General features: G+C 45.2%; 1 protein-coding gene across 1 annotated transcript in view; it reads right to left on the reverse strand.

Moving 5' to 3' along the window:
- The window catches only part of shank2b (SH3 and multiple ankyrin repeat domains 2b), a 227,999-nt gene that overhangs the window by 30,820 nt on the left and 182,279 nt on the right, over positions 1-14,900 (reverse strand). The window contains exons 17-18 of the mRNA XM_069664439.1: positions 2,307-2,442; positions 1-19 (exon numbers count right to left, since the gene is read on the reverse strand). The exon at positions 1-19 is cut by the window's left edge and continues 62 nt beyond it. Of these exons, the coding sequence (XP_069520540.1) occupies positions 1-19; positions 2,307-2,442 (155 nt within the window). The remainder of the gene's footprint in view (positions 20-2,306; positions 2,443-14,900) is intronic.

Genomic DNA, 14,900 nt, shown 5'->3' on the forward strand with positions numbered 1-14,900 from the left:
CTCTTTGGTGGGGGAGGAGCTGGGGGGGACAGAGAGAAGGATTACATGCATACAGGTACATGCAAGAGGATTTAAATTTCACATGTGGACATAAATGTAACACACTGTGTCAGCAGCATCCTTCAGCAGTTTCAATCAACAGTAACGACAGTGGAGAGAGATTAAAGGGAAAGTTGTTGCAGATGTTCTCCGAGCTGTCACATGAAGGAAAACTTCTCTTCCTTCGCTTGTGTCGCAAACTAGCTGTGAAACTACACCCGACCAGAGAACACGGCCTCGTGGTGCGAACAGAGGATGTTACGGACCAGCAGTGTTTTCACAGGCTGGATATTCTGCCGTGTTTATTACATCTGAAGAAAAGCAGCAGAGCGAGGCCGAGGCCGCTTAGACAGAATGCATCCTGGTACATGTAGGCACTGCAGGCACTACACGAGCAGGAGAACTCAGCTTTCTAGCATCAACACTGACAGCCACATAAAACCTGGAGAAAGTTCCCTTTAAGCTCGAAAAAAAGAAAGTTGCACAACCTTCTCTGAAAAAAAGATTCATTCATCAGGCCGTCCTGGAGTTTGTTGGCTAAATGTCGGATTTCTGTGATGTTTTGAAGCTTCTCTGTGTAACACACGACACGTCCACTGTGAGCGACATCTACTGGCTGAGCGAGCTGTTTGTCTTCTGACATTTATTACATTTAAGCTATTCAACCATTCAAAGAGGACAGGAGGATTACTGTCTCACTGTACGATGACTATTTGAGATCAAACACAGCCTCTGATTGGTCAGTAGACTCAACACAAGGCATCAGGAAGTGGCTAAGTGGACGGCTAACAGTTTTCAACATGTAAACATGGATAAATCGAGTGTTGGGTCTCCTTAAGACTCCGCAGGTCGAGGCTGGATTTGTGCTCGTACTGCAGCAAGCACAGAAACACAAACCAAAACATAAAACACACAATAATAACACAATAATAATAATAACATGGAAACATGCAGCAGCTGACGTAAGCAAGTGTCCAGAGTGACTTGTACCTTGATGAGAACTGTCGTACACACTCCTCTGGAGCAGGCCAAGTGTCCACCGTAACCCCACAGGGGCTATACATAATAATAATGATAATAATAATAATACAAAATAATAATGCACCTAGCAATATCACCATCAACAGGACATGACTCAACATAGTTGTGAAAGAGAGACGATCACATCGGAGCTCTTGTAAGAACGGCGCAGCTTTCCCAGCATGCAGCGTTCCCAGCATGCAGCGTTCCAGGGAACGTTAAGGAAACAGTAAAAGATGCCTTCAGATGTTTGTACAACATCGCAGCTCAGCGGATCAATATTTTGAATATCTAAGAAGTGAGTTTGGTGACGTTAATCACTTCACATGTGCAGGGAAAGACGATGATTGGTCAAGTTTGCAGAAAAATGAAGTCACGGGGCCACAACGTGGAAACTTCCTGAAGGGACTGCTTCATAATAAAACCCTCAGAACTTCTTGCTGCGATGGCCGCGCTCGGTCTGTGAGCAGTGTTGCAGCTACTAGCTGAGGTTTTAATAAAGACAAGCCTGCACACTTAGCCTGCGCCATAAAAGGTTATTTAATCATTTAACATAATGCAGTTTATTGATTCTATGCTACTTGTTTGTGAAAATAAAATGAATAAATAAAAGCAGATGTAAAGAGGTTTATATATTCTGTGTTCCTGTGTAGAGTCAGTGATCACACACGTGATGTGTGTTCAGCTACAATCCTTCAAACGAAGCTTTAGGAAGAACTGCTGCGTCACTTTTGCTCACTTCTTTCTGCTTGTGAGCCACAATGTTTTAGCATCCACCAACATTATGTAACATTCACTTCCGGCCAGTAGCACAGGCTTCTGTAAATCGTATCGTTGATGGAGAGTCACAATCTGAAGCTTTAAATTGTTAAATAGTTTCGTTGTGATAATCGAACCTGGAACGAGCAGCTGCAGCGTTCTGCAGCTTGACAGGAAACATCTGAACTCCTGCTTCTGTGCTATTCTTGTTGTTTGCATTGTGAGTTAGTCAGGTTTCTCCTCTGAGCGATGTTGTTACATAACACATCATCAGTCAGCATGATGCTTTACTGCAGGCTCTGCTAATTTAATACAGGAGGTACAACTGTTAGCAGATCCATGCAGCAGATTTCACACCGTTTTACAACGCGCAGGGTGTAAAGCTGCTCCTGCTGCTCCACACCTGAAACATCACCTCACTTTCTAATCTGGGAGTTTATCGTCACTCTGATTTTACCTGTTTTGGACACACATTTGTGTCACTGTACCTTTTTTGCGTGCTGTGTCCTCGGGGTCCAGATTCCGGCTCACTGTCACCACCTTGATCAGGAGCCGGTTGCCTCCCTGACGGATCATGTTGACCACCTGCCTGTGTCCCACCTTCACCACGTTCTCCTGGTTCACCTGCACAAACACACACAACGAAACACACAACAGGAGAGACGTTAAAGGCTGGACCGTTTCAGGAATCCTGAAAGTCTTTAATGTTGGTTTATCAAAGAAAGGAAGCAGGGGCGTGTCCACACTTTGACTGGGGTCGCCCACTGAGGCACTGAGGGATGCAGGGGTGGCATGAAGCTTGTGTGCACACACAAACATCTGTTTCATCCACTCATATCTACTTTACCCAGCCACATCAAGGTATCACACAGAAAACACAACACTCCATCCTCACCCTGACCATGAATATGCAGATAAGGAGGTGTTTTTGAAGGTGTTGGCTCTGTCTTCGGTTCTGCTGCCAGTCTGAATAATGGCAGTGTTCATGTTTGCAGCAGGAGAGGGAGCTGCAGCCGCTGCCCTCACAGTCAGTCCTCAAAGACAATCAGAAGAATCCTGCTGCTCAACATTCAGCAACAATCAGGTTTAATTAAAGACAACGTGTGTGTTTCTCTGCGTGGAGGTCACAACCACCTGCAGGACACATGCAAAGCACATGTTCACCCTGAGAGCATGAGGAATAATCCATCAGTGCCAACATCAGCATTTTTGCTTATTGTCATTTCTTGCAAAAAATCTGAAGTTGTGCAAGTTGTGTAAGTGTTTCTCTTGCTATAATGTATGTCAGATAAATGTAAACAGGGTTAAACAAACAACAACAAACAACAACAGTCTCTGAGTGGGGAGAGTGTGGTCACCTCCTGCCAACAGCAGGATATTACTTCAGTCAGGATAACATCTGACACAGTGTGCGTTAGATTCATGAGCGTCTTTCAGCTGCAGCTCACAGCACGTCCCTGATGGAAAACTTTGTCAACGTCTGTTTTATCTTGAAATATAAAGTCCAACTCTGCTGGATGGATTACTGAACTATTACAGGTATTTTGAACAAACATGAATAAAGCGCTGCAGCACGACTAAAAGGAAACTTCTGTCTCATTGACATGAAAGAATTACACCTGTGTTTATTTTAACCGACCTCCATCCTCACCAGGAACAAGGTCAGCACCAACCAGCCGGCTGCAAAGATACGTCTCATCTTTCCAGAGTGAAAACTTTCATTTGTATTTGTTATGTTAATAATGTTATTATAATTTATATTATAGAAGGTGAAAACTTTTCGCTCATGTTCTGAAACAATGCTGCCACGCTTTGCTGCATCAATTCTTTCCACCAACAGTTCTTTTCACCTTGTTTTGAACTGCACATAAAGTGACCCGAAGACGTCGTCAACACACGAACCACTTTATGAAATCAAAGAACGGTCCCATATTCTTTGTCACCAGGGCTGTCAATGAATATTCTAAATTCTAATATATAACCGAACTGTAATAAAAAGTATAAGTACATATTAAAAAATCAGCCCGACCACGTCTGTCTCGCGTGCTCCTGTATGTCCTCACGCGCACTCTCTTGGTTACAGACAATGACTGTATATATAGATGGACAACGCGTCTCCATCTGCTCCCATTGTACGAAATTGATGCCAAAACAGCCCCTGTGATAGGCGCTGCCATCTTGTGATGATGACATCACTTGGATCCAGAGTTGTGCAGTAGAGGTTGACGGGTGGAGCCCGAAAAAACAGCAAGGATCCCGCACACCGGCGTGTTTAACAGCAGAACAGCTTCTTGTGTCGGTCTGAGGTTAAAGTTCACAGGTATGGAAACTTCAATGACTGTAGTGATTGTTTTAGTTACGTCTCCTCTCAACGTTCGTCCTCCGCTCTGTTCACCTGGAACTGATCGGCTGCAGGAGCCGTATTGGTCAACAGAGCTGTCAATCATCATTTTGACAGCATCAAATAACTCATTAAAAATAAACTTGTCAGAAAAATGAACACTTGGACATAAATCAGCAGGATAAGAACTAACTATAATGACAGAAACCATGTTACCTATACTGCAGCCAGTCAGCAGGGGGCGATAGAGAGGGTTTGGACTCACTTTAGGGAGCTGTCATGTCGGCCATGTTTTTTTGGTTACGGAGCATCTTTGAACGCACACAACGTCACTTCATACTGTGAGACATTAATAATTAACTTAAGTGGAGCTGATTGGAGCTGAAACAGCAACCGTGTGTCGTGTGCCAACGATGGCAGAGAATTCAAATCCCTACCCGGCCGGAGAGAGAGAGACTCTCGCCCCCAGCATCACAGACAGGTATAGGTATGTTGATTTTTTTTTAAAGGTATGTTGATGTTTAAATAAATACACCTGTCACAGCACAGCTCGCTCGAGCACCTTGCTTTGCGCTCTGCTCGAGGTGTAGGTAGCACCTACAAAGGCTTGTTTATGTTTATATGTGTTTGCAAGTCAATTCTGGCTAATGACAGCACTAATTGTCACCATTTTTTGATCTGCAGGTGACTTCATGTGATGACATCATGACAGGAAAGACTAAAGCCTTAACTTTCTGATGCAAAAACAATGAACAAGTTGGCGATAACAATTTTCATTTGAGATCAAATGAAACATGAATCTGAAAACACCAAAGTCCCACAGCTGGACAGCAGTCCTTTCCTGCTGCCACTGTGCTGTGACCTTGTTTTAAACCCCATGTAACTTAACATAATGACGTGATGTACGATTGTATTGTTTGAATGATGCAAACAACAATCTCCTGTGGCAACATCGCTGCCATCCCCCGCAGCCTGCATGTTGTCTCCATGTTTTGAACTGCAACATAATGCAATGAGACAACAACAATCCCCCAACATGATGCAGGAAAGATGAAAGCCTAAACTTAGTTTGTGGCTAACACAGTTTTTGTTTCAGATCATTTATGCACACAACTTTCTGCAGAAGGTCTGTTTGCAAAGGGTTAACATGTTGGTACCAAAATCTCTGCACACCCCCACGCTCATATCAGATTTCTGGCCGTGCAAATAAACACACGCACACACTTTATACTTTCTCCATCAAACACGTACATGCATGCCCACATGGAGGCTTTTTAATCTCATTACTGCTGGTCTAATTTAATACTGGCCCTGCTGCAGCGCTCCTCTCATCGCGCTCTGCTCCGCCTCCCCTCTCTTCCTCCAGACAAACAGAGGAGGAGGGTCAGATGAGGGGATGAAAGAGAGGCCGGCCCGGAGCGACAGAGGACAATGATGGATGGGAAGAGGGAGAAAAGATAGAGGCCGATGGAGTGGCAGCAGAGACGAGGGAGTGATGGAGATGGAGGGCAGGAGAGAGAGGAGACTTTACGTCCTCTCTCGTGCTTTTAATCAAACAAAAGGCGGCCGGGCGTCACGAGGGCTGACATTTTCAGTAATTAGAGAGAAACGCTCTGACAGCTGTTTGAGCGTGACCTCGTGTTCCCTCCATCGTGCTCCATCACACACACTGAGGTTCACTGACACACACACACACGCACGCCCGCCCGCCCGCCCGCACGCACGCACGCACACACACACACACACACACACACACACACACACACACACACACACACACACAGCGAGTTCACATATAGGGTGGCCTTACGTAATCTGTTCTGTCTTTTCACCCTATTATGCAACTACGCCTGAAGGATGGACACACACACACACACACACACACACACACACACACACACACACACACACACACACACACACTCACACACACACACACACACACACACACACAGACACACACACACACACACACACACTCCTGTGAACTTACACAATCGTGTATGTTGTCTTTTGCCAAACTCATAGTAAAGAGGCTGTTTGGATTAGTTGTACGACTGATTCTGGGGAGGCTTTACAAAGATAAGCGACGTGTTTTTCAAGGATCAGGACGTGATCAAAAACGAGGGCAGATTTATCTTTACGGCTCGAGTTCATATCTCAGTGCTTGAAGCAGGGAAAGTTTCTTTCCCCGTCTCTCTGTGCCATACACTGTAGAAATAATGCACTGCCTTTCGTGGCCTCGTGTTTGACATTTTGGCCGTCGCCATCTTGGTTTCTGCAGCCATATTTGGACAAGAGGGTGGAGCGAGGGGTTAGCGAATACCAAGTTACCAGAGCTACACAAAAGATGGAGTGAGTAAGGGTGCATTCAGACCCGACAGCTTCGGTCCGGACTTTTGGACTTTACTCCTAAAGTCCGGTTTGTTTGGACAGGTGAGAACACGCATCCCAACTCTGGTACGGACCCAACCACCGAACCATGGTCCGCTGGAAAAGACGGACTCGGTCCGTTTCCAAATGAACCACGGTCCGGTTCGATTCAGGTGAGAACATAATCACACTTAAAGTCGGAACTTAAAACAAGAAGCAAACCATTGTGAGTTGTTAACTGACCCTTGCAAAGACAGACATGCAGCCGGGCAGCACGATGAGTACAGGACAGACGTGGGGGAGCGACAAGGAAATAGAAATATGGGCTGACCCAACAATTTCACAAACGCTTGGTAAACGGAGGCATTCAAACTGTTGAAAAAGGCAAGGAGGCTGGACTGATCGAACTGTGGAACAACGCTGGTAAAAGCTGCCGTGTGAACAGAAACCAAACTGGAGGCAAAATACAACTTTGTAACAATTTGGTCTTTGATTCTTTGAACATACGGACTTTAGGTGTGAAAGCAGCCTATTTCATGGGCTAGGAGGGTAACCTTTGTGTTTCTCACAGAGTGAGATCGTATTTGTGGTGGTCACTGACCGGAGAGGTTTATTTATCAGACTGAATAAGCTACAAGAGCTTGTGGAAAGAAGGGGAACGTCTGTGTTGAGAGCGGCAGGGTGAACATGGGGGCTCACATCACTCTGGCCCGTCGTCTTTTCTGCACGAAAAAGCCAAAAAAAACTATCGTGACTCATGCACGAGCCGCACAAATAAATGATATTTGCACCAACACTGCAAACACGGGCAAGAGTTGAGAGGTGACAGACAGCTGCCAAACTGAGATCCTGTTCAGACTCAGTTTAAAGGACACAAAACATTCTGTGTGTTAAAGTACCAGAACTTTATTAAAACATCAACATTCACTATCAAACAACAGGAAGGGGATTTCCAAAAGGTACTGTTAGTCTGTAACTAAGCGGTCAGCCTCAGGGGGCAAATCAATGCGTCAGCTATCAGCTTCATGCAAACCATTCATGATATTGATTAGCTTCCACGGTCATTACTGCTGCTGTGAACAGAGCCAACGAACACTGACACAGATACGTGCTACACATGTATGCTGAGTGAGTGAGTGAGTGAGTGAGTGAGTGTCTGGCTCAGGAGAATGTAAAAAGAGGGATGACGCCCAGAGGCCATAAACTGTCCAAACACTCCTGAACCGACGGATATGAGAAAGAAAATCAGCTCGGAGCGAGCAGCTTTATGGCCGAAGATTAACTGTTTAATCAATAGTACACACACACACTCACACACACACACACACACACACACACAGAATACACAAACTAATCAGGCCTGCAGTACAATATGCATGTAAGCGCCCGCCGTGTGTCAGATGAAGCAGAAGGGCCTATTCAAAAGCCATTATCATTATCACAACCATTACAACAGTTCCACAACATTAAACATGAGCCGGCCCATTTAGCAGAACACACTGCAGCTCCCGGTCCCATCACTCGATCCACTCTCCTCTAATGCAAATATTCCCCGTTCACCGACAGACGCTAATCTGATTAATCAATTATAATCTGACCTCTGCGGGCGTGCGCTATCATGACACGCCGCTAATCCAGCCTGTCAGAGCGGAGGGGGAACGGGAACACACAGACGTCAGCTGATCTCTCTGCAGTTACATAAACACAGACGGGAGGCCTCCAGGGCCCGACACGCCACCAGCAGCACGAGTCCCCAACGAATGCTTCACTGAGGGGGGATTCTTATTCTGCGATCCTCACCACAGGTTGGACCTTGTCCTAATTTCACCTGTTACTGTTTCTCTCAAACATTAGCATCAGAGCGTCTCTGAAATATTCTGATGCAATGTTAGAGTGTCCTTCCTGAGCCGGCAGGCCTCATGCTCGTTGGATTGCTTCACCCCAATTATTTCACCGATGTCGCCGGCATATTGACGATTTAACCGGCGCCGCAAATGCAATTAAATATTGTCAAGGTGTTCCTGAAACTTTGCTTTTACTAGAATTGGACAGACCTGAGTTAGAGTGACCTTTGACCTTTGACCACCCAAAGCTTAATTAGTTCATCCTTGGTTCCAGGTGGACGTTAGGTCTTTCGGAGTTATGAGGCTCAGAAGAATGAGGCGTGAATAACGGCCAGAAATAGTTTTTTTTAACACAACATCATGATGTCACTGTGGGTCGACCTTTGACCTTCTGGGTAAAAAATGTCATCACTTCATCATTTTTATCCTGTTAGACAGTCGTGTGAAAATGTTAGCATACGGTATGTGACACACACATAACGCTGTTGACACTTCTTAACCAGTAATTCTGCAGCTTCGTCCTCGTTTGTCACTGTGATGTCCATTTTTGTGTCGGCAGATTCCAAAGTTGAAAAGGTCAGCTCTGATCAGTGTTGGGGTAACATGATAGAAAGTAATCTGTTAGAGTACTTTTATGTTGTAACGAGTAACGTAGCACGTTAGCTCTGCACGTCAACTAATCTGTTATTTAGTTACTTTTTCATAAACAGTAATCTGTTACTGTAAAATAAATCACTGTATGTCTCTTCTTCTTTTGTCTCCACAGAAACAGAAACTCCCTGAAGCTCTGTTTCTGTGTCTCTCCTCATCCTTGGCAGGTCGCTGCGTACCAGCAGAAGGTAAACACAGCTGTGTCAGTGCGCATGTGTAGCTAGCTAACTCAGCTAGCGAGCTGTCAGAGAGGACAGCGTTTACTTTGTGGAAATGTTCACATTATTCTGAATGTTTGGGTGAAAGGGACGAGAACAACATGACGGTGAAATGTAAGCTGTGTCTGGAGGAGAAGTGCTCGACTTCAAACGTGAAGAAGCATCTGCAGCTAAACACAGCTCCACAACACTGGTGGGACTGAGAGCCTGTGTTGTATTGTTGTCATGGAAACAGCTGTGCCTAAGACTGTATGCCTCTGTCAGACTGTTATCACGTAAAGAGGCGACGCAGAGACGGCAGAGTCGATACATTCAGAGGTAGACGTACAGCAGGCGACACGCCGTCCTGATGATATAACACGCATGTGGAACGAGTCAAAAGGGGTTTCATTTTTGGTTACACAAAAGTAATCTAACGTGTTACTTTACTCAGGAGGTAACACAGGAATGTAACGAGTTACTTTTAAAAGTAACGTTACCAAACACCGGCTCCGACAGAGCGGGACACATCAGTTCAATCCCTCCTCATTAAACACTCTGACATCAGGCAGTCTGTGCAGAAGTCTAAAAATCTCTCACCTTCAACTATTCAGCTCAGTTCTAAAATCTTCCACTCATCAAAGGTGTGCTTTGGGATGTTCCTCATCAAAGATGCAAAAATAAACTTAAGAAAAGAGAAACAGTCAAACTGGATGAGACAAAGTGAACAAGAGCAAAGAGAACATGAAAATAAAAATGCACGATGGATTTCTTTCTTTTGTGCAGGAAAAAGAAGTGATGAAACATACTTGCAACCACACACACACACACACACACACACACACACACAGTCACTCAGACAAAGGCCATGTGCTTGTACATGTACCTGTATATATGCCTGCATTCCTTCACCCACACATAAAAGCATCGTCATCAGCCTCTGAATCCTGGAGCTGATCTGCATCTGAGTCTGCAGGCTGGCTGAGAGCTCTCTGAATTCTGTGCGTGTTTTCACCCTCGTAGGAAGCCGGGGACATCAAAGCACGCTCATTAAATACAGAAATATACACACCCTGACTGTGTGTGTGTGTGTGTGTGAGAGAGAGACACACACACTAAGAGAAAAGAAGAAGTGAAGGAGTGAAATAGGAGGAGAGGGGGCAGAGAAGACGGAGACAAGAGTTTTATTCTGATGACTCAGAGTTAGTTAGGAGAGAGTCTTGACTCTGATGAATCATGAGGCTGAATATCAAACTGACGATGAAGCACATGTTTGCTCACACACACACACACACACACACACGCGCGCACACACACACACACACACACACACACACAAATCTGCATGCAGACCTCCATTCCTTCAGTGAGGACCCACTTCATCAGCTCCACCCAGACTCTCTGAATCTTCCTGGAAAGTCAGGCTCGCTCCTCCTCAAGTTGTTCACATTTACCACACCAGTGACGCTTCAGGACGCTGACAGGCTGACTGAAGCCGTTCCCTGAGTCCTGGGGTGCTTTTCAAGTGTCTCCTCGTTTCCCTTACTCGCGTCTGAGCTCCTCCCAGAGAGGATGTGAGAGAGAGATCGAGGGAAGAGACCCGAGGACGGAGGAGTCGCAGCTGTCCCAATGAGAAATCCTTGGTTCAGCTGTTTCAGCTCTCAAGGACACTGATAGGAATGTTCAGGAAACTCCTCATTTTTAACCAGCTTCAGAAGCTTACAGCATCCTTATTAGATTTACAAAAAAACTCCAACAAACACAATTTCTTCATTTATACAACAGACGATTAAGGCCACAGGAGAAGGGAAGTATTCCGAGAAAATATTTTAAATTCCGAGATTAAAGTCGAAAATGTTCCCGAAAAAAAGGCAAATTTCTGATTATAAAGTCAGAAATGTGCGACAACAAACTTATTTGTACAAACCTCCACCCAAGCTCGCGATGCACTTCAGACAGTCGTCAGAACCTCGGGGTGGTTGTTTGTTGTATCAGCCTCCGTCCAAACAACAAAACGACTGAAACACTGATTAAAAGTAGTCTTGGAGTTTTGTCTGTAACGCAGGTTTGTTTCCTGTCATGTGTGATGGAAACCTATGTCGTTAAATTCCTGCGAAAATGCACGAGCGCGGATAGAAAGGGGTCGCAACATGTCTCTGCTCGGGAGTGCAACATGTCTCTGCTCGGGAGTGCAATATTGCAGTTTCCGACTTTAATCTCTGAATGTTTCTCTTCTCCGCTGGCTCCGTTTTGTTTTGTTTTCACAATGGCCCTGATACGCCGTCTTAATACATGTATTTATTCGTTATTACATGTATATTGATTGACTATTTATTTGCTCTACTTTCCGTAGGCCACAGAGTTGTGTGATTAAGACGTTTAAATGTGCACCAAGATATTTTGGATTTTCAAATCAGGCCGCGGCGTTCTTAAGTCAGGGAATGGCTGCTCTAAAGCGTGAGCTCAGACACTCTGGCACAGGGTGTTATTTTTACATGTCAACATGTTTCTGTGGATCAGCATGCGAGAACAAACTGTGAATAAAGAGTGATTGGTGCTTCATTTATAATCATGTCACTCCGTTTATCAGAAGACTCTTCTCTCTCTCTGAGTTATCTTCAGTGACGGCAGAGGGGGGACGATGTCCACGTCACAGGGGGAGAGAGGACGTAAGGAAGCATACGTTAGTGTAATGAAAAGCAACAGAGCCACCACAGAAGAAGAAGTCACGAGACAGAGCTGTGAGCCAATAGCCAAGCAGAAAGAGATAAGCCTCTCATGCAGCACAGAGGAGGACACTAATGGATAGTTCACGGTGATAACTACCGCTCTGCCCTACTGGCACACATCCAACAGCCGACGAGGCAGCGACAGGCACAGTCCCACGTCTGCATCACACCCTGAGCTCACACGGCCGCTCTCACAGTCTAAAGTCCTGACTGATGTGACATTTACAACTTAAAGGGCCAGTTCACCCAAATTACAAGACCATGCTCTCACTCTGAGTGGTGTTAGGGTGAGTTCAGGTTTCATTTGTAAGAGTTTAAACATAGTTTTCTGCTTCCAGAAGTGAATATACCTCTGTCTCTGATCTGACCTGGTGTTGCTCATTCAGGCTTCTTACAGGATTATGTTGCAGACATTACAGCCTGTTTCACTGCTGCAGGATGAACACATCTACTGGAGACACTCAAAACTTTCTGAACCTATTTGTCATTTAATTTTATTCTATAGTGCTTTTTTTTATGCATTCGTCTTTAGTCTATAAATTGTCCAGAGCTTGTGAATAGAATAGCTATAGGGATCACTTGCCGTTGATTGGTCGGGGCAAGAGCCGACAGAAACACGACTCTAAACTTAAACTGAAGCTAAACAGTAAGTGAACAATTATTAAGCAGCTCCACAAAGCTTTAAAAACATCCCACAACTCTGAAGCGGCCTCAGAGATGAAGAACAAAGTGATCACTCCTGACTCATGGCCTGGCACTCAGACACAGACTCAGCCATGATGTCACCACTCTGCAGCCCCCGTCCCCTCTCTGTCCTCATGTCCTCCACGCTCCTGAAACTCTACGTCACACTCCGTCTCCCGAGTCTCTGCTAAAAGCTGCACTATCGCTGTGCACACAGCGAGGCACAACATGTTCCCGGTTACTAGGCGACGGTTGCTGTGTGATACCGCTGTAGGTAGGAGTGGTGCTGAGGATGTTCTCAGTGTAGTGGGAAGGGATCGTACCATTCAGCGTTTAATGGGGGTTAATTTAAAACAGCCTTTTTTGTCAATGGACTGTTTTGCCTAAATTTCCCCCCTTTTCCTCCTTCCTCTCCGGCTGCAGCCATCTTGGAACGTTTCAGTCTCATGGCGTGTTTTTTACAGTGTGCTGCGCTGTGGAGGTTTGGAAAATAAAAAGCATCTCCCGGAGCTCAGCGGGCTCCTGCATGCTGCTCTTTGTGCGCTCTACCTATAAGTCAATTATTTATAGGAGACGATGCTGGCACTGTGTTATTTTAAGACTGAACATCATGTGATTTACTGCGTGTGTGTGTGTGTGTGTGTGTGTGTGTGTGTGTGTGTGTGTGAATGGGCTCATAGCTGCGTGTGTGAGAGATCCCTGACTTTCACTGAGAGGTATCGATCAGTGTTAAAGTGTTAAAGTGGGGAGTGAGTAAATAGCTGGGGGGGCTGATGATGATGGAGGGGTTTCTTCATCCTCTCCACATTTGAAGCCTGAGGCTCAAGAAGCTGTGAAAGTCTCCGCCTGCCTCGCGGGCTCCAGCACAGAGATCAATACGAGACAAAACGTGAACTCGATCAGACTTAAACATGTCGAACGGACAATTTAAAGACATAACAAATGCAGTCTTAAAGGGAAGTTAAGACGATATGTTCATAACACCGGAGCCAGACCTATAGGTCCACTGATATCATGGACTGATCAGAGTTGTTAGACTAAAACGAAACTGCTGCAAACCATGGACTCAAACCACCGAGCTCATAGAAACTACTCAGAGAGCTGAGGGATAATGCAGGCTCACATGGTGACGTGTGGCACCACATCCCAGCGAACGTTATCTGAGGACACTCCACAAACAGAGCAGGGCTGGACCGGACTCTTTGGCACAACATGGATCCACCATGAGCAGGAAACACTTCCTCTAACAGGCAGAAACTTGGAGCAGAACCGGACTCATGGTGAGCACACATCTGCTGAACGGATGAAAGAGAGAGATACAAACAGTTGTGCTTATCAGCTCTAACTCACAGTGTGTCTCTCTTTCAGCTGTTTGACACAGAAACTGTTTGTCACGTCGTCTTTCCAAACAGCAGAAGTTCTTCTTCTCTCGTTCTGCAGCCATCACGCTAGCTAACCTTACAAACACAACCAGATTAAAAGAGCTAACGGCTAGCTCGGGCTTCATCTGATCCACCAAATGCTGTGAATGAATGGTCCCTTTAACTATGCTGCCATCTGATCATGTCTCCACATGCTAATGCATGATGGAGTATATACACTACATGTCTCATCTTATTGTTGTATTTTCAGGCGGCCTTTTGCAACGTGCTCATTGTGCATGCTCTGATTTCGATGGTATAAAATACCATTAACCAGAGTTGTGGACTTGAGACTTGGTGACTCGGACTCGAGTCGACACGAGTCACTGTTTTGATGACTTGCGACTTGACAAAAAATAAATGACCTGAGACTTGACTTGAGGCACGATGACTCGGATGACTTGAGAGTGTTCATAAGACTTGCTTGAGACTTGAGCAAAGATGACTTGGTCACAACTCTGCCATTAATTGTGCAGCCCCAAACTGTAGGTGTGTTTGTAACTGTGTCATGTCCTCCATTGCTCATACAGAAACATTGATTGTTGCATCTTTAAAGTTGCTCAGAATCTGAAAACATACAGAACCTTATCTTGCACAAGGTTCTCAAATGAAGAGGACGGAAAAGCAAACAGCTGCAGCTGGATGACAGACTCGATCTGAGGAATTACTTTGTCATTATATCATCTTTAAAATGAGTCTGGAAGTTTTTACTTAAAGAGTAACGAGACAAACAAACGGTCTGATTACAGATGGAAACAGGAAGGATCCACAAACGTGTCAGGAAGCTCAAAGGGTTAACAGACTTGTTTTAGTATTTGACACTGCAGATTAACTGTACATGG

Source organism: Semicossyphus pulcher, unplaced genomic scaffold (assembly GCF_022749685.1).
Source record: "Semicossyphus pulcher isolate SPU_LCO1_2020_fin unplaced genomic scaffold, fSemPul1.0.p SCAF_1, whole genome shotgun sequence".
Classification (NCBI taxonomy): Eukaryota; Metazoa; Chordata; class Actinopteri; order Labriformes; family Labridae; genus Semicossyphus; species Semicossyphus pulcher.